General features: G+C 43.4%; 2 protein-coding genes across 10 annotated transcripts; both read left to right on the forward strand.

Annotated features, from left to right (window-relative positions):
* The first annotated feature begins 17 nt into the window (after nucleotides 1–17).
* Nucleotides 18–19,931, forward strand: tmc1 (transmembrane channel-like 1). Of its 9 annotated transcripts, none has more exons than XM_061768590.1 (20): nucleotides 18–164; nucleotides 261–313; nucleotides 11,624–12,029; nucleotides 12,098–12,268; nucleotides 12,328–12,418; nucleotides 13,121–13,202; nucleotides 13,297–13,403; nucleotides 13,486–13,584; nucleotides 13,656–13,798; nucleotides 13,867–14,011; nucleotides 14,100–14,294; nucleotides 14,797–14,976; nucleotides 15,048–15,179; nucleotides 15,342–15,470; nucleotides 15,594–15,661; nucleotides 16,148–16,387; nucleotides 16,468–16,593; nucleotides 16,871–16,949; nucleotides 17,439–17,550; nucleotides 17,679–18,006. In XM_061768590.1, the coding sequence occupies exons 2-20, from the start codon at nucleotides 295–297 to the stop codon at nucleotides 17,897–17,899; spliced, it is 2,745 nt and encodes a 914-aa protein (XP_061624574.1). In that variant the 5' UTR covers nucleotides 18–164; nucleotides 261–294; the 3' UTR covers nucleotides 17,900–18,006. The 9 variants fall into 9 exon arrangements, with proteins under 9 accessions (XP_061624574.1, XP_061624575.1, XP_061624577.1 ...); XM_061768588.1 differs by lacking the exons at nucleotides 18–164; nucleotides 261–313 and adding exons at nucleotides 7,985–11,412; nucleotides 19,818–19,929 and having other exon boundaries at nucleotides 17,629–17,839; XM_061768586.1 differs by lacking the exons at nucleotides 18–164; nucleotides 261–313 and adding exons at nucleotides 7,988–11,412; nucleotides 19,818–19,931 and having other exon boundaries at nucleotides 17,679–17,839.
* Nucleotides 19,822–27,597, forward strand: tmc2b (transmembrane channel-like 2b). The gene is made up of 20 exons (XM_061768584.1): nucleotides 19,822–19,961; nucleotides 20,056–20,097; nucleotides 20,563–20,941; nucleotides 21,457–21,612; nucleotides 21,853–21,943; nucleotides 22,029–22,110; nucleotides 22,196–22,302; nucleotides 22,395–22,493; nucleotides 22,999–23,141; nucleotides 23,252–23,399; nucleotides 23,610–23,804; nucleotides 23,906–24,085; nucleotides 24,805–24,963; nucleotides 25,057–25,185; nucleotides 25,580–25,647; nucleotides 25,724–25,963; nucleotides 26,043–26,168; nucleotides 26,499–26,577; nucleotides 26,669–26,783; nucleotides 26,893–27,597. The coding sequence occupies exons 1-20, from the start codon at nucleotides 19,916–19,918 to the stop codon at nucleotides 27,114–27,116; spliced, it is 2,808 nt and encodes a 935-aa protein (XP_061624568.1). The 5' UTR covers nucleotides 19,822–19,915; the 3' UTR covers nucleotides 27,117–27,597.
* The last annotated feature ends 268 nt before the right edge of the window (nucleotides 27,598–27,865 follow it).

Raw genomic sequence — 27,865 nt, forward strand, 5'->3', positions numbered from 1 at the left:
GCGGAGCGCCCGGATTACAGTTTGGGCCGGCGCATGCGCACAACTCGTCTCGCCTTTAATACACTTCCACTCGTCATCCACCGACAAGGACAACAACCTTTTGATCGTTTCTATTGAGTAATTCTGGTGCTGCGCTGATACAACTCAAATGAGAAAGACAAGAGGTGCTCAATAATGTACTGTAATGTAATGTTGCTTTTTGTCCACCGAAGTACATTCTCTGTAAATCTTAATTAACAGCTTGGGTACTATGTTGCTAGAAACACACACACACTGCCTTGACAATGTGACGTCATGCAACAGAACCGTGCAGGTAAACCCATTACTATTCAGTTGTATGAAGAAGTTATGCTGTTAAAAATGCATATTGGTCAAGCTCAAGCTGTTTTTAGGAACTAGCTGCAGGCGGACAGTGTACATGCCAATGGCAAAATACAGCTGACATTTTTGGCAAACGTTAGCAATTTTTGAGCGTGAACATGATTCAGTCAGCAAGCTGAATGTACGCAGCCCCCCTGGTGCCAAGGTATGAGAAAAATAAAATTCATTGATAATCTGTTCCCTCAATTTAGTAAACTTTTTTATTTTTCTCATACCTTGGCACCAAGGGGGCTCCGTATGAATGTGTACTCGTTGACAAATATGTTCCACCTTTCTCAATGGTTTTTATATTCTTTGATATTTCACTATGACAGAGTGGACATGTGAAGCTGGACAACATCCAACTACACACATTATATGGTGAAAATTACAAAACGCAATTACAAATATAGATTCTGCAACTATCCACTGTTTCAGTTTTCACTGAATTAAGACAAAATGCTAGTAGTAATGTCACCGAAAACATCAGAGGGCTTCCGAAAGTGGAAGTTAGCCCAGAATAACAGAGCGGATATACAAGATAAAAATCGATCATTTTATCAAAAAACCTGTTATAGACAGTAACATGATGTGAAAATGATGTTGAATTATTTATCCACTGATTACAAACTCTGGAGTTTGCTGAGAAGTGTGTGGGACATGCCAAAATGATGTACCGTACGTCCAATGGTACAAAATGAAGGAAACACATTTTAAGAGACTTCACTATCATTGCTGATATGTGTGCAATTTTTTGACCACTTATGATAACACATGTTTGATGAGGACTCTGTGATTCTGATGAGGGCACCATGGGCACTTTACAGTAACACTGACCAAATTATCACCCAAACGTATCATGATTGTATACCTAAAGTATTCCAATAATTACCCTCTACCCTTAACTGATAGTTAAGAATTCAAGACTCTAATTTGGACCATTTTCTAAAACCCTCATTAACTTCTGTTATAACTTTTCAACTGTCGTCTCAAATTAAATAGGCTACATTTTCGACCTAAGTGTTTGCACACAGAGAGTAAACATGTTTCCTTGTTTTTTTGCCCCTCAGTATGTACTCGCAGAAAAATGGCAAAGAAATTCATTTTCCTGCAATCAGCAATCAGATAAATGTGAAAATCTAATGTGAAGAATGATGTGGAGTTTTAAATTGGAAAATAACATTTCGAAAATCAAACCTCTACGGTGGGTGAGTCAATCGTAAAATCAAACACTGTGATTTGGTGGTAAAGTACAACGTGTGGGAGAAACATAAGAAAGCACTGAGCAAACATGTTTTCTCCCTCCATGTAGTTTCACTTCAACTCAACTCTGTAAGGAGGCACCGCAGTCTTTCTACAACTTGTCATGTTTGGCGGGGGACAAAAAAAACCCACGTTCCTTCCATTCACTCACAGTGTGTCAGTTGGCCCTGCAGGTCTGACAAGTCTCGACGTATTCCTGTACCTCGTCCGTCTGTCACATGTAACCCATCCTCAGGCACAGCCCAGTCGAAAACCAACACTCTTTGGGTACTGTGTATGTCAATGCATGTGTGTGCGCATCATGCAGAACATGTTATCTATCTATCAGTGGATTCGTGGAACTCAGAGGACTTGTACAGTCAGGAAGTCATTGATACTGACTGACACAGGGAAATGGAAAAAAAAAAGCTGTAGCCAAGGGGATGTACTGATTGGTCGCAGAAATTCAGAGAGAGCGTTAGCCCCTAATGTTTCTCACCTCCCTGTGAAATCTGCACACAAACTGAAATAAAATATAACAAGACGATTGGCAGCGGTGGAGGCTGTAACATGATCTGCCAGCGTCTGAATGCCGACCGAGGAGCAGCTCATTCAAAGTATTGAAAAACCTCCATTACGGAATGCAGGATCTTTGTGTAAATCCCCAAGCTGGAGGTGGCGCTTTGCCAAAGGTGATTGGGTTCTGTGCAAACAAGGTAGCATGTTAACCGGTTCTCTATGACTGCGTTCTTGCGTAATCTCAGTGTAGGAGCCTTCAGAAATGGCATGATAGTCCTATGACGGCCCAGTACATATAGTATGTAAACAACTGAGTGAAAGCTATTGATGTGAACTTCTTCTGCAATGTAAAAGTGTAGTTACTGCATTTGCATTTATTTCAAATAAATACACTATGTAATACAACCCCAATTCCCCAATGAAGTTGGACCGTTGTGGTAAACAGAAATAAAAACAGAATACAGTGATTTGCAAATCATGTTCAACCTATATTTGATTGAATATACTACAAAGACAAGATATTGATACTGATTTAAGCAAATAATCACGAACTTAGAATTTTATGGCTGCAACACGTTCCAAAAACTTTAACACTGTGTTACATCAGCTTTTCTTTTAACAACATTCAATAAATGTTTGGGAACTGAGGACACTTAATTGTTGAAGCTTTGTAGGTGGAATTCTTTCCCCTTCTCGCTTGATGTACAGCTTCAGCTGTTCAACAATCCGGGGTCTCCGTTGTCGTATTTTACGCTTCATAATACGCCACACATTTTCAACGGGAGAAAGGTCTGGACTGCAGGCAGGCCAGTCTTGTACCCGCACTATTTTACTCCGAAGGCACGCTGTTGTAACACGTGCAGAATGTGGTTTGGCATTGTCTTGCTGAAATAAGCAGGGACGTCCGTGAAAAAGACATTGCTTGGATGGCAGCATATGTTTCTCCAAAACCTGTATGTACCTTTCAGCATGAATGGTGCCTTCACAGATGTGTAAGTTACCCATGCCATTGGCACTAACACAGCCCCATACCATCACAGATGCTGGCTTTTGAACTTTGCGTCCTTAACAGTCCGGATGGTTCTTTTCCTCTTTGGCCCGGAAGACACGACATCCCCAATTTCCAAAACCCATTTGAAATGTGGACTCGTCGGACCACAGAACACTTTTCCACTTTGCATCGGTCCATCCTAGATGAGCTCGGGCCCAGAGAAGCCCGCGGTGTTTCTGGGTGTTGTTGATAAATGGCTTTTGCTTTGCATAGTAGAGTTTCAAGTTGCACTTACGGATGTAACGCCAAACTGTATTTACTGACATTAGTTTTCTGAAGTGTTCCGGAGCCCATGCGGTGATATCCTTTACACATTGATGTCGGTTTTTGATGCAGTGCTGCCTGAGGGATCGAAGCTGATTTCTCCAGATTCTCTGATCCTTTTGATGATAATATGGACCGTATCTGATGAAATCCCTAAATTCCTTGCAATTGTACATTGAGGAAGATTGTCCTTAAACTGTTCGACTATTTTCTCACGCACTTGTTCACAAACAGGTGAACCTCGCCCCATCTTTGCTTGTGAATGACTGAGCAATTCAGGGCAGCTCCATTTATGCCCCATCATGGCACCCACCTGTTGCCAATTAGTCTGTTCACCTGTGGGATGTTCCAAACAGGTGTTTGATGAGCATTCCTCAACTTTTTTGCCACTCGTCCCAGCTTTTTTGGAACGTGTTGCAGCCATAAAATTCTAAGTTCATGATTATTTGCTAAAAACAATAAAGTCGATCAGTTTGAACATTAAATATCTTTGTAGTGTATTCAGTCAAATATAGGTTGAACATGATTTGCAAATCCTTGTATTCTGTTTTTATTTATGTTTAACACAATGTCCCAACTTCATTGGAATTGCGGTTGTATATGAGTATATTTCTTAGAACTCTGGTATTAGCGGACATTGTTCTGTGAGAGCTCAATAAAATTAGGTGATTGTGTGTGTTGACACCTATTGATAAGGCGACCTTCACTGTTTGAACTGTGGATGAAGCATTTCATATGTGAGTGTCACATGTAAATAAATGGTTATCATTGTGTCATCATTATTTGTTGACGCCGGATGTTGTAGCCACTGTTCACTGGTTCTACAGACACGAGCTGTTCATATGTCAGTAAAGCGAGCACAGAGAGTGATGGGGGAGGGTAACGCTACATGGTTCTCTACACTGAGGCCTTTGTGAGTCTTGAGTGTTATGTTAACGCAGCTATGCACAGAGAAGAAAAGACGGAGCATGTGTATGTGAAATGTATGTCTGTTTAGTTTGTAAAGGTTCACGGGTTTCAGTGAGGGGAGGGACGACGACTGAGGAGAAAGTGGGAGGTGTTGAGTATCATTACCCATCCCCCGCGTGTATTTGCTGTCATCACTCAGCTTCTATGTTTCTGTATGTTTAAAGGTTTGTGTACCAGTGTGTGCTGGTGAGTGGCGGCGGCGTCTTTTGGGGCATTAGTTGTAAGGAGGCGCTCTTCTCTTTCTTCTCTTCCTTTCCACCACCATGACAGACACATGTGTTGAGCTGATAGTGACAATGTCGTCATGACAACAGAATCTACCCTTTTTTGGAGTTTGAGGATTACTTATGGGAATCTGGAACACCATGCATCTAGTTACTAGGCAGATTTTGGCCCACCAGAGAGAGACGCACACAGCTTGCACTTCTGTGTTGCAAAAACTTCGGATCAAGAGGCTAGCAGTGGAAAACGGCAGCTTAACCATTTACATAAGCTGTGTGTGGGGCAAGATAAACTGTGCACCGGGGTTGACCTCAACCATTGCTGCAAAAGTTGATCCCTACCCTGCTCTGCTCGCATTGAACATTCAACATTATGTTGAGCCCCCAGATGAGGGGGCCTTGGGTATCGTTTCACGAACAGAGCGTGTTTGTCTGCATATTTTTGGGGAGATCAGGAGCTTCTTTGTTGGAAACGATTGGTGTATTTATTGAATTTACATAGAGACTGTGCGCGTGCATTGTAATACACGAGCACAGTCTTCCTTTGTAAATTCAACAAGCTGCTTGGGATAAGTGGTTGAAGTCAAGTCGATCTGAAAAATGTTGAACGTGACTGATGGTCAAGAAGGGTTAATCAGCTGATTCAGCAACGCCTCATCGTTAAACTGTTAAACAGCCGTTCTGCATCATGAATGTGTTTCTTGTTTCTTGCCCAGGGAGGGGCCCCCCCCCCAACTTTCCTGCCACATGCTGTCTAAATTCTTACTTTCTCCTCTGGTATTCACACACAAAACCTCTCCCTTGCATAGCTGCCTCGGTGATTGCTGGAAAAACAAGAATGTGTGCTCAAGTGTGGTTCTTGTGGAAACTGTGTGACTATATAAGCACGAGTGTGAGTGACCCAAAGGTGAAATGTGCTGCATTAGCATACAGCAATGTGTACACGTGGTGGGAGAATAACTATTTGTCTTGCTTTTTCTTGCGCCTTTGTGGGTGTTTGTACGCCATACGAGACCACATTGCATGTGTGTGGCTAACGTGAATGTGAGCAGCAGATGTCCCGTGTACCGTTTGAGACTGGCGGCTCTTTGTTGCTGCGCCCTCGTGCACACTGGCCGAGCCACGTGCTTCTCTGTCTGCAAGGACAAGCCACGCCCCCTCCGCTGTAAAGCTGTCAATTGAAGGCGCCAAGTCCCGCCCCCAAACGAAGCTCAACTCCGCCTCCTGCTCGATGACGTAGCTTTACTCACGCATACTTCCCATGCTTTCCTCCCTCTCCTCTCCGCTCTCCGTACACACGAGGTGTGCACAGCAGAGCAAACATGCTTTGGCATATTGTGCCAATATGTAAATATGTCATTCATTGTTTAGCGGCCAGATATTGAAGAGGTATGTTTATGCAACAACAACCTCGTAAAATAGGAACATTGTCAAAACAATCTGTGTTCACACTGCAATGCACAAAACAACTGAAAAAATGGATTTACCCACTAACAGCTGTGCTCCCTGCTTTTCCTTGAAGAGAAAAAGTAGAGCAGGCAAAAGTACTCACTCTCTTTACTTGCTGTAAGTAGAGCGGTGCCTTAATTGATGTGTTTAATTGGTTCCGTGACCGTGTTCGTAACTCGAAACACTCATTTCACAAATCATCTTTCTCCATTCAAATGAATGGAAATGCTATTAATCCGTTCCAGCTCCACATTGTGCAGACATGCACAAAGAAGAGTTTCACAACTATCAACTAGTAAGTCATTTACATTTTTTTGTCGAGGAAAAATCTCATCAGTACAGGAACAAAATATTTGTACTTTGTTACTTTCCACCAATGAGAGTTACTGATTACTTCCTGAGATAATATTCTTAGAAAATTGTTATACAGCAACACTACCCCAACACTGTTTTCCACCAATATTATTTGGGTATAATGTACTTGCAAATGCCCAGACTGAACATTTGTACATGTTCTTCATTCCAGACAAATGTTTTGAGTGCAGTAACACGGGAATTTACACAGCCGTTGCGGCTTTGCGCTTTCAGATAATCAGATGCACGGCGACGTCGGCGCAACAGCGAGCTTTCAACACAAAGTTGCGTGGGGGAGTGTGTTCCAGGTGTTCCAACTTTACACTCTCATTTTTAGGCATCGGATTCAATGTCAGAAGCCGGGAACACGACACTATGGTCGTATATCTTCTAAATGAATGCTTCTCTCTCTCTCTTGCAAATTAACTGCACTGCCATTGTGTCCAGCGTAACCGAACTACTTACTCGAGTTGTCCGTTGGTGTCCATGCTCATCTTGTTTTGTTACAAACTGCCATCGCAGGTGACAGACCCCACATGCCTATTAAAGCATTGTTTTCTTAGGTCTGTGTGAACAGGGTTTGTTTTGACAACAACAGGGTTTGTTTTCTGTACGCAAAAGGGAAAAAAAACATTCCTCTTCACTGGTCTACACTGAGATGCGTTTTCAAACTGTGAGCTGTTTTCCTGGATCCAAAAGACATTGTAATGTTAACGAGGGCCAAAACGTCACTTTTGTTTGCAGTTAAAAAAACGATCCTCAGTATCTGTCTCGAACAATGGCTCCAGTAACGATGAACCAGAACTGACTTTATACAGTCTTAAAAGTGATAAACAACTCCAACCACGACTCCAAAGCAATCAATCATCCTGGCTGGGATAGTCTAACAGGTAAACAACCTTGTGCAAGGATTCTATAATTTACATTTCTGTAGGGACAAGACGGTATGCCGTGATTGTCTTATTGTTTGAGCCGCCCTTGTAAAAAGTGTTTATAGTGTGAGCAACACCCGATTCACCTGCAGTCTACCCTCCTGTCTGCGTTCTCACTGGAAAACAACAACATGGTTTAACCCTCAGGGCCAAACTGCCTGCTGTTTTACATCAACGTCAACATCGGTGTGGTAGAAGTTCATGGGTTGATGATTGTTATCAATCAACACAGGCAGGAACATTTGACATTTGTTTTATGACTTGTTATGGTACAGCGCAGGTACTCATTTATTATTATTTTTTAATTAAATATTGTAATTCTTCCAGTGAAACTAAAGCCTAGTTTGTAAATGTCCACATAATGGAATATTTACTTCCGCAAACAAGCACACAATGCGGCATAATACATCAAACCTCCTCTGATGTTGTGTTGTTTTTTCTGACCGCCTCAATGAGTTACAAACAAGCCACGGCTCACGCAGGAAATTTTGTAGGGCTCGGTAGTCTCTTATCATGATGGCTGTGAGTCAGTCACTTATCTCGACAAACAATTTCTCTACTTTGCTCAAAAAAAAATAAATAAAAAAATGATATGTAGCAGTGACACACTGTTCCTATAGCGGGTTCACCATGTCATCCTCGGATATTAAAACAAGAAGAAACAAGAATTCATTTTGATTAGATGTGAAGCAATCTTGCAGGTGAGTATGATTAGCTGTCTCTATGTGCACTGTGGTTGGCGAGCGGCAAAATGCACGGTTTGCTTTGTAACCAAAGTCATGCTGATAGTGTAACTTGGAACACTCGAGACCACATTTGGAAAGTCTTAGTCACGTCTCGGCCTCGACTCCCAAACGTTTTGGTCTCGTCTCGGCCTCGGCGGGATTTTCGAACCAGACGAGCACGGTATAGGAGCGTTCGTCACTTGGTGTCTCGGTTGGCAGAAAGCCTGTGGAAGGAGTTACCGGGTTATTCGCGCTAATTTCCGTGAATTCATAAATGGTATTGTCCTGTTGCGTTATGGGCTGTACATACAGATTGTCAACGAAGGATTCTTCCAAGCTTTTACGGCATCCCGAGGACACATGAAACTCGTTGATAGTTTACATGCAGCCACATGATGTGACACAAACGGAACCATACTGACCGACCATGTTTGCTTTAAGCATTTTATATACACACTCAAAGAAATGCTGTTGGTTTAGCATCGTTGGGTCAGCGGTTCGGTCAATTCGAACCAACATTGGATCAAAATTGGAGCAAACGATGAAGCCATCTGTTGGGTAAGAGATGCTCCGCCCACGACGCAAAACAAAATGCATTGATTTCACAACCCAGCTATTGGTATAAGCTAACAGTTCTGAGATTGCTCAACTACATTGGGTTGGAGGCACATCACTGCTTTGAGAAAACCTGCCTTCTTCAAGTCGCCGTTCTTGTTTGATGACACTTATTTCATTCAGCTGCGACTTGGAGCCACCTGCTGACTGTTTCCTACATGGTGAAGTGGAACAGTTAAGTACAAGAGTCTAGTTATTCTAGCCTCTACATTGATATGAGACAATACATTTATTATATGTGGAAATGTTCAATGCGAAAGGCTGGAAACGAATTCAGGGTGTAACCCGCCTCTCGCCCAAAGTCAGCTGGGGTAGGCTCCAGCGCCCCCGCAACCCTAGTGGGGAGAAGCGGTTCAGAAGATGGATGGATGGATGGATGAAAATACTTTTCCAGAAGAAACCAGTTTGGGCTGGTTATGTATGATGCAGCAACATCAAAGTGGGATTAATAATTGATTTGTTGTTATGATTTAGACCATGTGCCCTGTGACTGACTGGTGACTATTTCAGGATGTAGTCTACCTTTCGCGCAGAGTCAGTTGAGACCCTAAACAGGATAAGCGCTATTGAGAATGGCTGGATGGATGTTTTAGACCACTTTTTGTTTCACTTTTGACCAAACCAACGGCAGGAACACATTCGACCCAACGGCAGGGTCGCATTCGACCCAACGGCAGGGTCACAGTCGACCCAACGGCAGGGTTGTGTTCAACCCATTTTGGGGTAGACAGCCCCAACACAACACGCAGGATCAAACCCCCCCAAACCCAGACCTGCTGGTCTAAAATAACCACTCCTTGGGTCGGTCCAACTTTAGCAACGCATTGGGTGACCCAAATAACTCATTTTGGGTTGTTTTTCACCCAGCCGTTTTTAGAGTTTAGGGTGATTCTGACCTCAATCTCTGCAACCAGTAGGCCTCTTGTGATGTTTTGTTTTTAATTTATGATCAGTTTGAATAGAGCTTGTACATAATTGCAACTGTATTGCGGCAACAACATTGAGATGTCTAAACGAAAACCCAATAGACCAGTGATTCCCAATCACTGTGCCGTGGCACATTAGTGTCCTGTGAGAGATCATCAGGTGTGCTTAATTTTGCGTAACTGGTCCAAAAATGTTATTTATTTACAACAAATAATGTATCTTTGTTCCGCTAGCTCTGCCAGCGAGTGGAATGTACAGTAGTGACAGGCAGAATAATGAAATGCTCATCCACTGGATAGCAGAAGGTACAATTATTCGTTCGTCATGCACAGAATAATAGCTTTGTGTTCAAATGAACAGGCCCATATTACACATTGAGTAATACATTTGGGAGTAAATTGAGACAAGATAATCATTATTTTGGGACATGTTGTCTGGTGTCGTGCTGTGAGTACAAAAAGTACAACAAAGAAAAGGAAACAATGCAAACAGTGTGGTTGACTAAAATTTCCTGGCTGTTTGGGAGCAACCAGAGCAATAATGTGACTACAGTATCAATCACGCGTCAGCTGCAATTTGCAGTGTCTGGAAGTCACTCTGCTCAGATGGCTTTGACAGTTTCCGTCATCAAGATTCCCTCGTAGCTGCAGCTAAGTTTAGCAAGAGGGAATGGACACAGCACACGCAATAGCACGAGCGTGCGCCTGACTGCAACATTTTTGGGGGGAACGTCACACGTGCATATAGGCACCCAGAAATAGTTTCAATTGGCGCAATAGCGCCTCCTGCTGGTTCATTAAAATTGGATTCAACTACAGACAGATACATTACTGTGCTGCACATTGCTATGAATTTGCCATCAGACAATTAGCACGCTCATGAAGGTTAACATTTTTTTTCCTTTATGGACAGTTGGACACAACAAGATTTGATAATAATAACCTCATTTCTGCAAGTGATTTGCCATTTTGGGGTAATCCACCTGAGACAGAACAGCATAAAGGCGCTGGGGGATAGGTCAAAGGTGAGCACAGGTGACCTGGGGGCGAATTACAGAAATCGAAGACTTCACGGAGCAGAGACGTGATGTGAGGATGTGAGCGAAACGAGGAGAAAGATCATGGAATTATATTTATATTCATCCATTTAACACCACCCAAAAGTCTTTTTTTTTTCTTTTGGTATTTTTTGTGAAGTGAGAGGTAGCTTAAATATTTTGGGTGCCTCTTATATTTAATATAGTGAAAATTAATCATTATAATAATGAGGAATGAAGCAACTCAAATAACGATGTTTGGCTTGTAGTTAAGCAAAAAAGTTGCTACTATAAGTAAAAAAAACCAACAAATCTACATAGGCTACACATTTACAGACACAGGCCGAGCTCCTTAAGTGACTTGTTTTTACGTCAAATTGGTTGCACACACATATCACACTGCATAAAGGCAGTCACTCATAACTCTTTTGAATAATTGATTGGCAGTGAAATTACGTGGCTCTAAGGTTTCCAGCATGTCATTGTGCGTGTTTCGGGTCAACGGGTGGCGGGGGGAAAAAGTCAACCGTTCACGCGAGGTGCTCATCGTGGACCTGTCGCCGCTTCACGCACACACGATTTGCCGTCCCGGCAGTGTGTTCATACACTTCATACAGGTTCAAGAAACCCTACAGCTTCGTTTCCATCTCACATGTTCACTGAGCTCTCTGGACCTCGGGCCACTCGGAGGTCGAGGACCACGAGAGGAAGATGCCTCGGGACAAACCGATCGCTACTGACCATGACAGTAAGTCCAAACCTCATAATACAGTATCTCTATATGCGATCAACTTGGATTTACAACTGAACAACAATTCACGAGACTCAAGTCAGATGAAGAAAGCAAAATCAGTAAACATCAAGGTGTGAATGTCGAAAACAGATTTTGCAGGTTTTTTTTCCATCAATAGCGAACATGCTCCAAATGCAACGTTAACATACATCTACTTATGCTGCAGGTGATGACGATCGTATTTGCACAATGCCGGAGGAGCGCGAGCGAAAGAACGTAGACAAAAAGAAGCAGGATGCTGAAAGAGGGAGAAAGAAGAAAAAGCATGCAGGAGAGACTGAAGAGGAGTTGGTGGAGAGATCGGAGAGGAAGGAACGAGAAAAGGGGAGGAGAGGAAAGAGTGATGAAAATAAAACCACAAAGGGGATTGAGGAGGAAGACGAAGAAAAGACAGCAAGGAAGAAGAACCTTCAAAAGAAGAAAATAAGAGAAAAGATGGAGGAGGTGAGAGAGAATAAGGATGAAAATGTCCCGGGGAAAAGGAAACAGGAAAGCGCCAAAAAAGAAGAGAGAAAAGATATTTGTAAACGTGAGGAGAAGATGAAAGGGCACAAGAAACCCATCGGAACAAGGTAAATCATTTCCCCTCCCTTGGGTGAAAACAAACAAAGAAATACTTAGAAGCATTTATACGTCTTAGTTCAGAGCAGGAGACAAGTGAGGAAGACGACGATGAGGAAGAGTTGAGGCCGGAGTCTCTGACGGCAGAGGAGCTGCAGGAGCTAAAAGAGCAAGTGGACGACAGGAAGGCTTTGATCCGCAGTCTCCGGGGAAAACCGTGGGCCATGAAAAACAAGCTCTCGACTTTGCGGTAAGAGACACGGGTCAACCGACCGCCTGTACGTCATCTGATCAGCGTCGTACTTCCAGGGAGTCTCAGGAGTTCGTCGAGAACTATGAGGGGGCTTTGGGCGAAGGCAAAGGTCGCAAGTTCTACGCATACAAGGTCATGATGAACAAAGTAAGAGCTGGGCACATTGTCTACTAAACAAAACAGTTGTTTATTGCTATGTTAGTATAGGATACTTGATAAATACACCTATAGCCAACATTTCAAGTGCATTCTCAAAAACTATCACGAAAAACATCCAGTTTGTTTCAAAATGAGTATTTTTATAGTTCCTCAGCGGAATGCGGAACGTGTCTGTCACGTAAAGTTCACCGCTTTGCGAGCACACTTGCGCGATCTATGGAGAGCCAATAGAAGAGCTGCATCAAAAGTTGCGTCTTTACAAGAACACTTTTCACTTCTCACATTTATTTGCAACACATTCAACCCAAAGCAATGCACTGCGTTATACTGAGAGCTCATTCTATTTTGACAATGAACAAACACAACGTTCAATTAATCGATCGCTGACAAAACTGAACATCTTTGTAAAGGTATCCTTTGGAATACAACACAAGTTTTGTGTCTGATGAGATCTTCATCTGTTTGTAAGAAATGTACAAAGAGTGTAAAATACAATGCAGTATACGGAGGTTATCTTTTCATTGCTGATTGTTTGTTTTTAGAACTATTTATAGTAAAAAAAAAAAAAAATCATAAATATAACTACCCCAACTACTTATTGAAGTTGCAAAATTTAGTGACGATCCAAATTTACAGATGCCTTGGACCTGCTTTAGTGTTTGATTGGATTTTTTTTCCTCTCCCCTTTAGGAATGGATGAAGTTTCAACGGGACTTTGAAAACTTCAAAACTGCCTGCATCCCGTGGGAGATGAAAATCAAAGAGATCGAAAGTAAGTTTTCAAGTCCCAAATGTTGTTTGCAGCGCATTAGCGGCCTCGAAGTGAACATTGGCGTGCGGTCGCCGACACGCTCTGCACGTCACAGGTCACTTTGGTTCTTCTGTTGCCTCTTACTTCATCTTCCTGAGGTGGATGTATGGCATCAACATGATCTTGTTTGGGCTGACCTTTGGCCTGGTCATGATGCCAGAGGTTTGTTGCTTTGAGCGTTTCCCCGTGTGCGCTCGGGTGTCTTTTCCAAGTGGCCGTTGACTCTATTTTTTTTGTCAATCAGGCGCTAATGGGGCGGCCCTACGGCAGCATCTCGAGAAAGACGGTCCCGAGGGCCGAGCAAGGCAGCGCCATGGACTTTGCCGTCTTGTGGGACTTCGGGGTCAGTTCACCTTTGAGTCACAATATTTCCCTTTTATAGTTGCTCATATGGATTGAAACATGCATGTGCAGGGTTACGCGCAGTACTCTGTCCTCTTCTATGGTTACTACAATGACCAGCGCGCCATTGGCTGGCTCAACTTTCGTATGCCTCTGTCTTATTTCCTGGTTGGCGTAGGAACAGTGGCCTACAGCTACACGGTGGTCATTCGAACGTGAGTTTATTCCTACGGTGCATACAGTATACTATTCGATGTACTGATTCTGTTATCTCCAATGAAAGGATGGCCCGTAATTCAAACGAGACCGGGGTCGGAGATGACAACAGCTTTCATTTCAGCGGGAAAATGTTCACAAGTTGGGACTTCCTGATAGGGAACTCCGAAACTGCGGATAATAAATTTGCCTCCATCACCACCAGCTTTAAGGTCAGATGTGTCGCTGTTGACATTTACATGAATGGAATTGTCACGCGAGATGAACACGGCGTCAATATCCCTCCTGCCGCCGCACCAGGAAGCCATCCTGGAAGAGCAAGAGAGCCGTAAGGACGACAACGTCCATCTGACCCGCTTCCTGCGCGTGCTGGCCAACTTCCTGGTCTTGTGCTGCCTCGCCGGAAGTGGATACCTCATTTACTTTGTCGTGCGGCGCTCTCAAAAGTTTGCCCTGGATGGACTGGAAAGCCATTCCTGGTGGGAAAGGAACGAGGTACAAATGAACGCGTTTCACAGAGAATGAAGGATTGTAACACGATTTAAATGACCGCATTAGCTACACGTTCACAATAGTAATATCTAATCCATTAACAATATCGGAATGTTTTAGCGCGTGAGTGATGCTATAAATTAGGAATGGAGTGCAGACCCAAGCTACCACATCACAATAATAACCATGTTGCTTCACTAATACCATTTTACAGTATCAGTCAAAACTGAGAAATAATATTCGAGTAAAGCCAGAATTTCTGATGCAGGTATTGCACTTTTTTTTTTGAAATGGTTTTCCCTCCAGCATCAATGAAGTATTCTAGAAAATCAAAGCAGTAAGAATAATACCAAAAAGAATTGCCCTTCAGTTAGGTGCCTTTAGTCTGCAACGTATGTGGAACATTTGTTTGATTCAGTACTGCAGATGTTCACCTCCAGAGGGCATCGTTGGTTGTAACAAACTGTGTTTTATTTTATTACATTTTATTTTTTTCCCTCTAAAGGTAAATATGGTCATGTCCTTACTGGGCATGTTTTGCCCCATGCTGTTTGACGTGATTAGCACCCTGGAGAACTACCACCCTCGAGTCGCCCTGCAGTGGCAGCTGGGGCGCATCTTTGCCCTCTTCTTGGGAAACCTCTACACCTTCATCATTGCCCTCATGGACGAGATCAACCTCAAAGTGAGGATCGGCGCGTGTACATGCCAGGAACTTTAAGAACCTGTGAACTCATAGGTGCATGTGTGTTTCAGCGGGAAGAGGAAAAAATAGTCAAGTTTAACATCACACGCTGGGAAACGCAGTCAGAAAATAGTACTGCGCCAGCCGCTGTTCATCCCGCTGATGTTCCCCGTGGGCCCTGCTGGGAGACCATGGTGGGGCAGGTTAGTCAGTCTAAGGTGCACAATAATAATAATCCCTTTGAACTCGGATGATGCTTTTGATCCACCAATTCTGACCGCGTCCGAGGCGACATTTTCCTTTTGGCTGTGAAGAAACCTTTTTTAGTGTACTACGACACATGAGAGAAGCGTGGTCTTTTGCAGGAGTTTGTGCGGCTCATCATATCGGACACCGTGACAACCTACGCCACTCTGCTCGTCGGTGATTTTCTGAGAGCCGTGCTTGTTCGTTTTCTCAACTACTGCTGGTGCTGGGACTTGGAGGTCGGATTTGTAAGTCTGGATTTTCTGCCTGCCTCACTGACATGTCTGCAGATGCTGTGAGAATTTGACTCACAAGACTGTTTTATTCATCTCCCCCCCCCCCCCCCCCCCCCCATCTGCACTTCCTGAAAGCCGTCATACTCTACGTTTGACGTCAGTGGGAATGTCCTTGGCTTGATCTTCAACCAAGGAATGATATGGTAGGGGACTGACAGAGTTTTGTTTTTTTTCTTTCACAGAACTGTAAGTGAACAGGTGAACTCCAAAAGTTCACATTGAAAGACCATTGAGTGCAAAATTGAAATACAGGTACAGTGCAGTAGGCCTACCGCATTCTTCTACTATGCTATCATGCTCGGTAAGTTTGAAAGCAGTCAGCTCACTTGGCATCGCCGTCAGCTGCGCGTTTACCGTACTTGAACACCATTTTGATGATCTCATATGCAAATGAGCCACACTGTTTCTCCTTTTAAAACAAATTCTTTTCATCTTTGTTTGACTGTTATTGACTTGAATATATTTGCAGATAGATTAAAAACAACGTTTGACACAAACAAAGGCTACACTGCCGGGGCGCACACAAACTCATTGGTGGGGGCATAATGAATCCTGCTCTATCCTACCTATATTACTTTTTAATATTTAGTAACCGCTTCACAACCAGCGTACCCGCTGCTTTCTTTTAGGATGGGGGCCTTCTACGCGCCCTGCCTGCCGGCCCTCAATCTCCTCCGACTGCACGTGTCCATGTACCTTCAGTGCTGGGCCGTCATGTGCTGTAACGTGCCGCAGGAAAGAGTCTTCAAAGCCTCTCGCTCTAACAACTTCTACATGGCCATGCTACTGGTCATCCTCTTCCTGTCCACGCTACCTGCAATGTACACCATTGTCACCATCCCGCCGTCTTTTGATTGTGGACCATTCAGGTAATGAATGCATCCTGTTTTAAACGCCGGTCCTGGGTGGTTCATTCATGTTCTCATTCTTCATTCTTCATTCTTCGTAGTGGCAAGAGTCGTATGTTCGATGTAATCCACGAGACGCTAGAGTTAGACTTCCCAGCCTGGTTTGGAAAAGTGTTCGGCTACGCCTCAAATCCTGGACTGGTGCTACCCTTCATGTTGTTAATGGTGTGAGTAAAACTGATAAAAAGTCTTCTTCATACAAGTACACGCACGCAGTGCTTTGCTTATATATATATATATATATATGTGTGTGTGTATTTTAAAATCATAATAGCTAAGCTGGTTGAGTAGATGTAACTCCAGTCGCTCTTAATGCAGCATCATCAGCCAGATACATTACGGGCTAATAATATTGCAATATTGATTTTTGCAGGCAGAAAGGCATTGGCCGCACAGTAAATGCATTCACCAGTGACCGAAGTAATCCATCACTTTTCCTTATAGGCTGGCCATTTATTACCTGCAATCCACATCTAAAAGCCACAAGGAAGCAAATGTTGAACTGAAGAAAAAACTACAGATGGTAAATTAGTAATTTTTTTTTTTATTCATCATTTTTTTTTTTTTTTTTTGTCCAGCAGGATTTTTGATAGTGGTTTGCATGTGTGCAAAAATGCATTTATTGCATTCCAAATCCCACAACAAAAACAAGCTGCAACCACTGACTTGAACATGCACTATTGGACACTGACATTGAGTTTCAGACTGTAATGGGGAAATTCCTCTCGGGTCATTTTTTGTTTAAGTGTTTGCTGAAGTGTTTGTTTCAGTACACATTTGCAGAAATACTGTCGTAGATGCAAGGTAGTTAGTTGTACTTGTCGCAGTTATCCAGCAGATAGCAGCAAAATGATAACCCGTATACAAATGCATGTCGCGGGTTGAATCCGGACCACAGCGATTTAGTCCTTCATTCATTAATTGTATTATATTGTATTTCACATTGAATATCCAGTTGTAGACGGTATGAAGCTAATGGTTTTTATTTGGATTTTTGCATTTCTGCTTCAAGCAAAATGAAGACAACAAGCGAAAGAACAAGCAAGCTGCATTGGATTTGGAAGAGGCCAGAAAAGCTGCAGAAGAACAGAAGAACCATCAAGCTTTGCTGCAAGACCATGAAAGTGAGATACAGCACAAGAAAATGCTTAAGCCCATAAAACAAAGACTGGAAGTTTTTTTTCATTTTCAATCCATGACAGGTGGCTGCAATTCAATATTTGATAGTCTAATAAGGATTCCTCCGCTACAGATGGGAAGGAAAACCCTGGTAGATGTCAGAAACCACATCATGGCAAGAACGGACACAATTCTCCTGCTGTCAGAGAGCGAGTACATCCAGCGTCCGGGAGTCGTCGCCATAGCAACAGTGGGGCTGGTTTCACACAGCACGGTGCTCAGAAGATGAACAAGGTGCCAGGGCTGCAGAGACAAACAAACAAACAAACAAACAAACCAAAAGCACTGTACTGAAAAATTGTGTGACACCAATGTCAGTACTAAATGTATTTTTGCTCACATTTTCACATTTACGGCGTTCTCCTGAAATCAGATTCAAATAATAAAATGTTGTACTTTAACTCTAATAGTCCAAGAGGTTAGGAGAGTATATTGTTTATTAAGATTGACATAATTCTGTATACGTGTAACAATTCCTTTACTGCAGACAGTATATGTATTATTTGTCTGTGATTGCTTATCTTTTTTTTTTTTTGCCATGCTTTAATCCTATCGCGAAACTCTTCAACCGTTGACCTATTCTACCAGCAGCATTGTTTATTTGTCCAACAACCACATCGGATTCTAAATTAGTCATCATGAAAAATATCAGCGTTTGTAACATGCAAATTTGTATATGCTTTTCCAGAATGTTATAAAATTAGAGACAGTTGTATATTATCAGGAGCTTTTAAAATCAGATAATTGTACATTTATTGTAAAGGTAATTCTCATTACGGGCTATAATCTCTTTTATCCGACTAATGCAGCCTTTTCTTGCACCGGCATCCTTTGACTTGCCATCGTGCCAATTCAATTCCAAAACCTTAATTGTAAATCCGTCGGTCGTGGCCTCCTGAGCCGAGCTTCATCTCGTTACAAAGATCATCTGATAACCGTGCACTGTCGGATCAAATATCCTGTGGTCCTGTCGCTCAACAATCCCTCGGCTGACCTTTTACGAGTCAACGCGTCCCGTATGATGTACTAATCCCTAAAGAGCACCTTGTGCAATGTCAATGAAAAATACTGAATTCATTTGGGTAAATACAAAGAAATATTGTATAAAATACCAGAGACATGAATTTACAGTACTGATCAGATCATGATCCGTGGATGCTCATGATCAATTCAAATATTCCGTCTGCAGTTATTTGAGATCACGATGATTTGCTGGCATTTTTGTGCCAAGAAAACTGAGCCGCACGGCGGCATACTATCGGGTATCTTAACTTTCTCTGTGCAACGACATGCATCTCATATTCCCTGATATTAATGAAGGGAAAAGTAAGACATTGGACTTCTGAGATTGTACTATCGGCTAAGATCTGCTGTGGAGACCAAAGTTTGTGAATTGGCTCTAACTTTTGGACTTTCTGTACGGTCTTGAGGAAATGCAGAGTTGAGAATTTAGCTGACGGGAAACAAAACTCAATCAAATGAATAACCCAAAATAGATACAAACCAGGAAGTAAAAACTGAATGAATAAAAGGAGCAAGATATATATATATATATATATATAAAAAAACGTTATTATAAGTACACAAAAAGACACACACTCATGAAAACATATTAGGCAGTCACCGCTAGGGTCACCTCGGGTGAGCTGGAGCATCTCCCAGCTGACTTGGGGAGAGAGATGGGATCCACGCGGGAATCGCCGGCCGTGTCTAGAATAGCAATTTAGTTCCGCGAATGTGGGAGGAAGACATGAGTACAGTAGTGCAGATAGCACGTGTGCAGACTGAGAGGACTGTCGGACGGCGCAGATCAGGTGCAGCCGAAGGAGGAGTTTCCGGACGACAGCTTGCTTGCTTATCGGGGTTAAGGTGAAGGGCAGCTCGGCGTCTCTTGTTTCACTGCATTATTCACAAAGAGCCAGCTGACATTTGACCGCACGCTCGGATCACGGTTGTTTTGTGTCACTTTTATGTCACTGCAACATTTACTCCTCAAGTTTGCAGGCGCTCCATCCAAACAAAACGCATTCACGTACGAAGTATGCCACCGACTCTCCTTTATCTAGAACTTTGAATGGAAGAGTTTAGGTTGCATCAAATCACGGTTAGTGCCCGTCATCTGACGGCCTTTGCGTCGTCCATGGTTGTCAAGGAGCGGTCCGAACCGTGGCACGTTTGTGTGTGTAGGCGTGTGCTTATTTGACCTTCGCAGGTGACTCGGGCTCGCTCATGGATGGCGAGGAGACAGTCGGAAACAGTCGAAGAGGAATAACTAAATAGGACAAAGACGCAATCAATGAATGACACAAGATGGCCCCCAAGAAGAGAAACGATGAAACTATTGATCTTGAAGATGGTGAGAATGTTTTGGGGGGGATTGATTATAACACTTCCCATGTTGGAAGGCTCAACTGTCATTAGAGCTCATTGATTCTTTTTCTTTGTTCCAGTTGGCATGGAGGTGGATGCTGTCGTCGACGGTGGAAGTGAGGGTGAGTCCGTTTTGCTTTTCATTTCCACGTCCAATACAAGACAAATTCTGCCTTTACAATGATAAGAATACTCATTTTGCCTCATTGTGTGGTTAAAAAGGTTACAAAAATATTATAACGCGGTGTCCCAAATGAGTTTCTGCAGCGTTTAACGAATTCTCTGTGGGGAATATATTTCTACGAGTTGTGTGTAAGATCTGAACACAGTGTTCGGTTTTGAACACATGAGGAGGATACAGTAGTTGGTTTTGAGGTGAATCCTTAGGATTTGAGAAAAGGGGTGGAAGTTTCAAGAAATCTGTTTGAGCGATTGAGAAAAACTGTACACAAAAGCGTTTGTCCCCTTCATTATGCTTCAATCAGTCGACGTATTTGAAAACATTTTGTTGCACTTACCTGATGTCCCTCCAAACTTGAGTTACCGACAATGCATTTCACTTTTTTTTCATTTTTTTTTTTTTATAGAAGAGGCCAGGCGAAGAATTAAAAACAGAAGAGCCAAACCTCAGCGTAAAGCCAAGCGGTACAGTAATGAAGAGGAAGACGAGGAAGAAGAGGACGAGGCGCCGAGGAAGAGAGGAAGAAAGAAGAAAGCTCAGTGCCGGGACAGCGATGAAGATGATGATAATAATGATGATGATGATGATGATGATGACAGAAGTGTGAAAAGCAAACGCTCCAAAGCTTCCAGGAAGAAAGCAGCGAGGGATGACAGCGAGGATGAGCGTGAAGAGGACCGCGAGAGGAAGAAAAAGGCAGCGAAAAAGGACAAAGAGGAGCAAGAGAAGAAGGGAAATGATAAAGGGGGTGAGAAGGACAAAAAGAAGAGGGGCAAGTTGAGCAGGTGCAGTATTCTCTGAGAGCTTCTCTCACCTGCAGTACCTGCCGACAAAAAAACAATTAAAAATCACTTTTTCTGTCAGGATACAAACATATCGTTGTCGTCGTAGATTTGCTGTTTTCAATGAATAGCGCAAGCTTTATTTTATTTTAAATTGAACAGTCAAAAAGAGAATCGCTTACAAAATGTCATCATGCGGCCTTATGAAAGCTCAAGCGTTTTCCTTTGGATCCAAATTGTCGTGAATTATGATACGTTCAAGAATAGTAAATACCAGTTTGTATTATACACAAACGGTTATGCGCACTTCTACCGAATGTATCTGATCTAATTCAAAAAAAGGGAAAATGGGGAAAAAGAGCAACAAAAAACGGAGAAAAGCAGCAAAAATGATCTTTTACATTTCTTAATCGAAGCGGCACTTTTCCCGAGTGCTGCAACGATCCGGCAAGTGTCTGCGATGTTACATTTGTCATTTCCGCTGCGGAAAACCAATGACTGCTTTCTCCCTTCATCAGCTCTTCCTCCTCCTCCTCCTCCTCCGACTCTGACGAAGAATCTCTGTCTGAAGGAGAGATGGCAGCCCTGAAGGAAGACGTGGAGGAGAAGAAGAAACTGATTGCCACATTAAGGAATAAACCTTGGCGTATGAAGAAGAGGCTCGTTTTGCTCAAGTAAAGAATGCCTCGTTTTAACTCCCGTCCTCACGTGAATCCAACTTTTGGAAACAAGTATTCGTTCCACGCAAAGACTTTTTTTCGGTGCTTCCCCTAAGGCCTACCATCACTTTATGTCCTGTACATGTGACGACGACTGCGCACATTAAAGCTCGTTTGCTGCTTTAACTGTTTATTTTCCTCCATGAACCTTTTGCCCAAAATTCCAATGATTGAAATGTTTCGCTTGTCCCGTAGGGAGGCACAAGAATTCCTTGAAAGGTTTGAAGGAGCTCTCGGGAAAGGAAAGGGGAAGAAACTGTACGCATTCAAAGTCATGATGACGAAGGTAATCTGCTCCGTTTAAACGGCGACGATACAACAATTGCTGCTTTGAGGTCTGGCGATATCATCGTTTCGACATTGCTCCCTAGAAATTCATCAAGTTCAAACGCGACTTTGACAACTTCAAAACGGCCTGTGTACCCTGGGAGAAGAAGATCAAGGAAGTCGAAAGTTGGTCCCATTATGACCTTCTCTTTGAAACGATGCATTGCGGCTACGTTTGGCTGCATTCACGAGTCAAGCATTCTGCCCGCAGGTCACTTTGGGTCCTCTGTGGCGTCCTACTTCATATTTTTGAGGTGGATGTATGGACTGAACCTGGTCCTGTTTGGGTTCATGTTTGGTTTGGTGGTCCTGCCCGAGGTGCACCTACTGTATTTCAATTCTATTCGAGTTGATATTTTGGATGGTGTCTATTTCCTTGTGTCTGACAGCCTTTCATCACGTCTTATCAGATTCTCACGGGTCTTCCATACGGCTCCATTCCCAGGAAAACTGTACCCCGAGAGGAGCAGGCGAAAGCCATGGACTTCTCGGTCCTCTTCGATTTTGGTGTGAGGATCTGAGTCCAATTGATCTGCTCTCATCGTCCCACTTTTAGACGTGGTCAACAAATACATTCCTAAAAATGACAACGTTATTCATTGTGTGCGTTTTTGGCACACACCTCTTAAGCGCCCAATTAACGAATCAGGACTTGGTTGGGCCTTGTAGACAATTCTGTGCTGTCATCTAGGTGGGAATTATTTGGTGGAGGTCAGCGCACAAAGCAAAGTCCCTAAATCTATGCTTGGTTGAGAACAACTTGTCCCGACCTCAACCCCATCAAATTGAGATTGTGAGCCAGACCCTCTCCCAGTTCCAAAATCTCTCATCTCTGATCTCACAAATGTTTTTTTGGTTTTTTTGGTGAATGAATGGACAAAGATTGTCACAAAGTGGAAGCTGTAGTAGCTGCAAAAGGAGCACCATATATTCATTTGTGTACTGTATCTGTAAAGGTACCTTTGTTCACACATTTCTCCTTGTTTCATTTCTCCTTATGTGTGTCCCCAACAGGGTTACTGCAAATATTCTTTTTTATTCTATGGATACTATGACCACCAGCGAACCATTGGCGTGCTGCAATTCAGACTTCCGTTGTCTTACTTGCTGGTTGGCGTCGGCATCTTTGGATACAGCTTGATGGTTGTCATTAGAACGTGGGGAACACGCGCACACCCGCGCACACATTCACACACGCACACACGCGCACGCCCTTTTGGAGTGCTGCAGTTATTTGAATAGACTTTGACTTTTTTCTCGTTTTCAGGATGGCCCGAAACTCCAATGAAGGAGGCGACGGTGCCGAAGAGGGCGAGTTCACCTTCGCCTGGAAGATGTTCACCAGCTGGGACTACCTGATTGGAAACCCAGAGACAGCAGACAATAAGTATGCGTCCATTACCACCAGCTTCAAGGTGAGAGCACAATGACGAATGGTGTCAAATCACAACTCAAGTTAGATCAGAGAATGTTTAGCTTTTTGAAATACCATTGCCAAAGTAGAGGAAATAGCACTGATAGTGGGAACTAACCAGTTTATACATTAACATCAAAACGATTGTGCCTATAATTCATTTCAACGTCCAAAAGGATCTGTCGTAAACTGGCTTGAACGTATCCTGCAGGAATCCATTGTCGATGAACAGGAGAACCAGAAGGACGAGAACATCCACCTTCGTCGCTTCCTGAGGGTCCTTGCCAACGCTCTGATCCTGTGCAGCCTCGGAGGCAGTGGTTACCTTATTTACTTTGTGGTGAAGCGCTCCCAGGAATTTGCTGACATGGATAATGACGAGCTCTCCTGGTTTGAAAAGAATGAGGCAGGTTGACGCCGAACCTTTTTTGTAGGCGTCCCGATGTGTTGAGACGTGATGAACAATGTTGTTTGTTGGTATCGCCCCTTCTGTCAAACATCCATCAGGTGGAGTTGGTGATGTCTTTGCTGGGCTTGGTGTGTCCTCCTCTTTTTGAAACTATCGCTGAACTGGAGGACTATCACCCTCGAATTGCACTCAAGTGGCAACTGGGACGCATCTTTGCACTCTTCTTGGGAAACCTTTACACCTTCCTTTTTGCCCTTTTTGATGAGGTCACTGCAAAAGTAAGGCAATTGTAGCGTGCGACGAGCAGCACATTCGTTTACCGACCGTCCATGATTCTCTCACTGATTTTCTGTCAGGCATGAAAGGTATGTCGAAACAATATATAGCCGACGGTATTTACGGAGCAGTTTAAAGAGAATTTGCTGTGTGGAGCAAAAACTGCAAAACATTTCAACATTGAAAATGTCAAAAATAATTAGTTTTTAGAAAAAAACAACAACAACACAATAACAGGCTCTTCCTACCGAGAGACTGTCCGGTTAAATGGCGGAGGAAAAAAATGAGCAAAAGAGTTGACGAGAAAATTATTAGAGTACAGGTCGATTCATTTCTTCAAGGCCAAACACATTAGGGTTGTGATTGTATGCTGAATTAGTATTTTCCCGGGGAAAAAAAACAAAAAAAGGAGCGAAGCAAATCACATCTGCTTTTCGGTGAGTGATGTTACAGAATAACAATTATAACAATAATATATTTGCCGCTTGTCCTCATTGGGTTCAGGGGTAAGGGGTTCCCAGTTCATCGCAAATATAGCCGCGACCTGCCACACTCATTTAGAGTCGATTAACCCACGCCATGTTACAGAGGGAATTGTTAAGCTTTTCCCCTTCGTTATCTCTTCTTTTAGGTCCCCAAAAAAAGACGATTATTTGAACGGCCGCTTTTATGTCCTTTATGCATGCGCTTCCATTACATGCTTGTTCCTTCTATTGTTCAGTTAGAGAGGGAGAAGGCGATCAAGAACGCCAGTGAATGGGCATTGAACGAGTACCGCAGCAACTACAGCAGCTACTTCAACACCACAGATGTGCCTCCTCCTGACGTCCACCCGGCCGATGTCATCAGGGGCCCCTGCTGGGAGACCGCGGTCGGCATAGTCAGTAATAGCCGCGGCTCCGTCCTCCCGTCGAGCTCACGCCGACGACCTTTTGTTTCCGTCACGTTCTCGTGGCTTTGTTTTGCTCCGCAGGAATTTGTGAAGCTGATAGTGTCCGACATGCAAGTCAACTACTTGACCATCCTGATCGGGGACTTCCTGCGAGCTGTCATTGTCCGCTTCCTCAACTACTGTTGGTGCTGGGACCTGGAGGCCGGATTTGTGAGTGCTCACGATATGTGGCAGCATATGACGTGTAATCTGTTTCTGTATTCCCAAAGATTCATCAAAGCCCCAAATTGTTCTTTATCACTTTGCTTCTTGCACATATGCAGCAGAAAGGGTTGTCTTTATGTTTATACTAATGGTGTAGTGTATTATTGAAGCTTGTGCGAGTACGACACAGTGTTTATTGCATCAAGCTAACCTGATACCTCCCGTTGTGGTCGTGTCGAGACAGATGATCCCGAGCAGTGAGAGAAACACCGCGCTGCACTTCCAACTTAATTACTGGAAGCGAGGCGCGCGATTGCAGATGCACAGGGAAAAGAGTCATGTTTAGGTCGTCGAAATGTAAAATTCATTTGAGGTTCTAACGACATTGTGTTGACTTCAGCCCTCATATGGAGAGTTTGACATCAGCGGAAATGTGCTGGGCCTCATCTTCAATCAAGGAATGATATGGTGATTTTTAGGCCCATTCCCTCAGATAACACGACGGCATGAAGATTTTCTTGACTAAGCCTGCTTGTTCTCCCAGGATGGGAGCCTTTTATGCTCCAGGGCTGGTGGGTCTGAACGTATTGCGTCTGCTGTGTTCGATGTACTACCAGCGTTGGGCTGTGATGGCCTGTAATGTTCCTCACGAGCGAGTCTTCAAGGCCTCGCGCTCCAACAACTTCTACATGGGTCTGCTGCTGCTTGTGCTCTTCCTCAGCCTGCTGCCAGTGGTCTACACCATCATGACTCTGTCGCCGTCCTTTGACTGTGGGCCATTCAGGTCAGTAAGTGGGGGATATTTATGAAAGTACTGGAGAAAATAACGACAAAACTGCAAATATGTTTTATTTGACTTGCAGTGGCCAAGAGAAGATGTATGATGTCGTCATGGAGACTATAGAACAGGATCTTCCTTCCTTCATTGGGAACATATTCACGTACGCCACCAACCCTGGACTCATCACGCCAGCTGTACTTCTTATGGTGTAAGTACAAATGGAATGTACCATCAGCAGCCATGTTTCACAATTTGTGGTTTTTGTTTTCTTTATCAATCTGCAGGATTACACAAAAACTACCAGATACAAAAGATTAATTAACGCAGGCGTACGTTCACAAGACCCTTAGTTACACATGCACCGTCTAATAAGAGCTGCGTAAATAAGGAAGCTATGCCGCCGTCTTAGAAAGAGCTGTCAGTGTGATGGAAAAGTGTGACGGCCTTTTGATACATCTTATTTTGGATTTCACTGTTTCAATGTTCTTATTCTCCATGTGATGGCTAATTTTAAAAAAAATGTGCCTCCATGCAATAGCCTGGCCATATATTATCTGAATGCAGTGTCAAAGGGATACCAACAAGCAAACGCAGATCTTAAAAAGAAGATGCAAATGGCGAGTATTTAGCATTCTCTTCACACGTCTAGGTTGTTTATTTCCAGCCGAAACAAACAAATGACTCTCAACAATTTGGTCAACCCGTAAGGCTCGGGATGAGGAGAAGAATCGCAGGAACAACAAGGACAGCACTAACCAAGTCATGAAAGACCTGGAAGACTTGCTGCCGGACAAATCTTTGATACCACTTCCGCCTCCACCTGGTATACACGCACACACGTGCACGCCCACGCACAGACAACGCACACTTAAATATCGTTCAACTGCATTCGCCTCCTATTCCCTCGTTGTGCTCTTCATTCATCTTTTCAGAAGTTGTCATCGAGAAGGGCAGCAAGTCTCCCAAAATGAAGCCCGGTGCAGCAGCCAATGGGAAAGGAGTTAACCTGCAGAAAGATGTCTCATTGGCTGCTTCCAATCCCAGGGGTGCGGTGACACGGGCCCCTGGACCAAGAGGTCGACCTCCTGGAAATGCCCGAGGGCCTCAACCTGGACTAGGCAGGGGCAGAGGTCGAGGCAGGCCTCCAAGGCAATAGAGGTCAAAATCCAGGTCTACTGAAAGACCTAACACACTGATTACGACCATGTCAAATTTCAAGTCCACAAATTCTATCTACACAGCAACAAACCGATATTTCTCGTGTCTGTGTAGATTCCTAGTCACCCAGGTCATGCTAACCTGCAAACGTTCCATCAAGGCAATTGGACTCTTCTTGTTTGTTGAAGACGTTTCACTTTGAATCCAAGAGGCTTCTTTTAGATTCTCCTTTTACAAACTTTTAGAACTGAAGAAGCCTTTTGGATTGAAGATGAAACTTCTTCAACAAACAAGAACAGTCCAGTTGCCTTGATTTAACCTTTGCAGATATCCCTTGTTTTTACTACTAAAGTCAAAATAGGGTTAACTGGTCCAAATATGTTGGCATATGTACTGATTTCATTTGGAAATATGTGTAAATAGTATTTAAATGTATTTCTATTTTTATATGGCATCTATTAAAGTATGTCTTTGTGGCGTTTCTTTGTGCTTGTTGATTCCTCCAATATATACTAGATAGATTTTACACAGGGCGGCACGGTGGCCGACTTTTGCCTTTCAGTGATTTTGTGGGCGACCCAGATGTTTTTGGCCCCGAGCGTTTCCTGGCTTCATCGGGACTTCTGAACAAGGAGCTCACACAGAAGGTTCAGATTTTTGGCATGGGCAAGAGGCGTTGCCTCGGTGATGTGTTTGGTAGTCGACTGTGAGGCTAAGTCAAAGCAAAAGGTGCTGATTCGTTTCTAA

This window comes from Phyllopteryx taeniolatus, chromosome 3, assembly GCF_024500385.1.
Source record: "Phyllopteryx taeniolatus isolate TA_2022b chromosome 3, UOR_Ptae_1.2, whole genome shotgun sequence".
Lineage (NCBI taxonomy): Eukaryota > Metazoa > Chordata > Actinopteri > Syngnathiformes > Syngnathidae > Phyllopteryx > Phyllopteryx taeniolatus.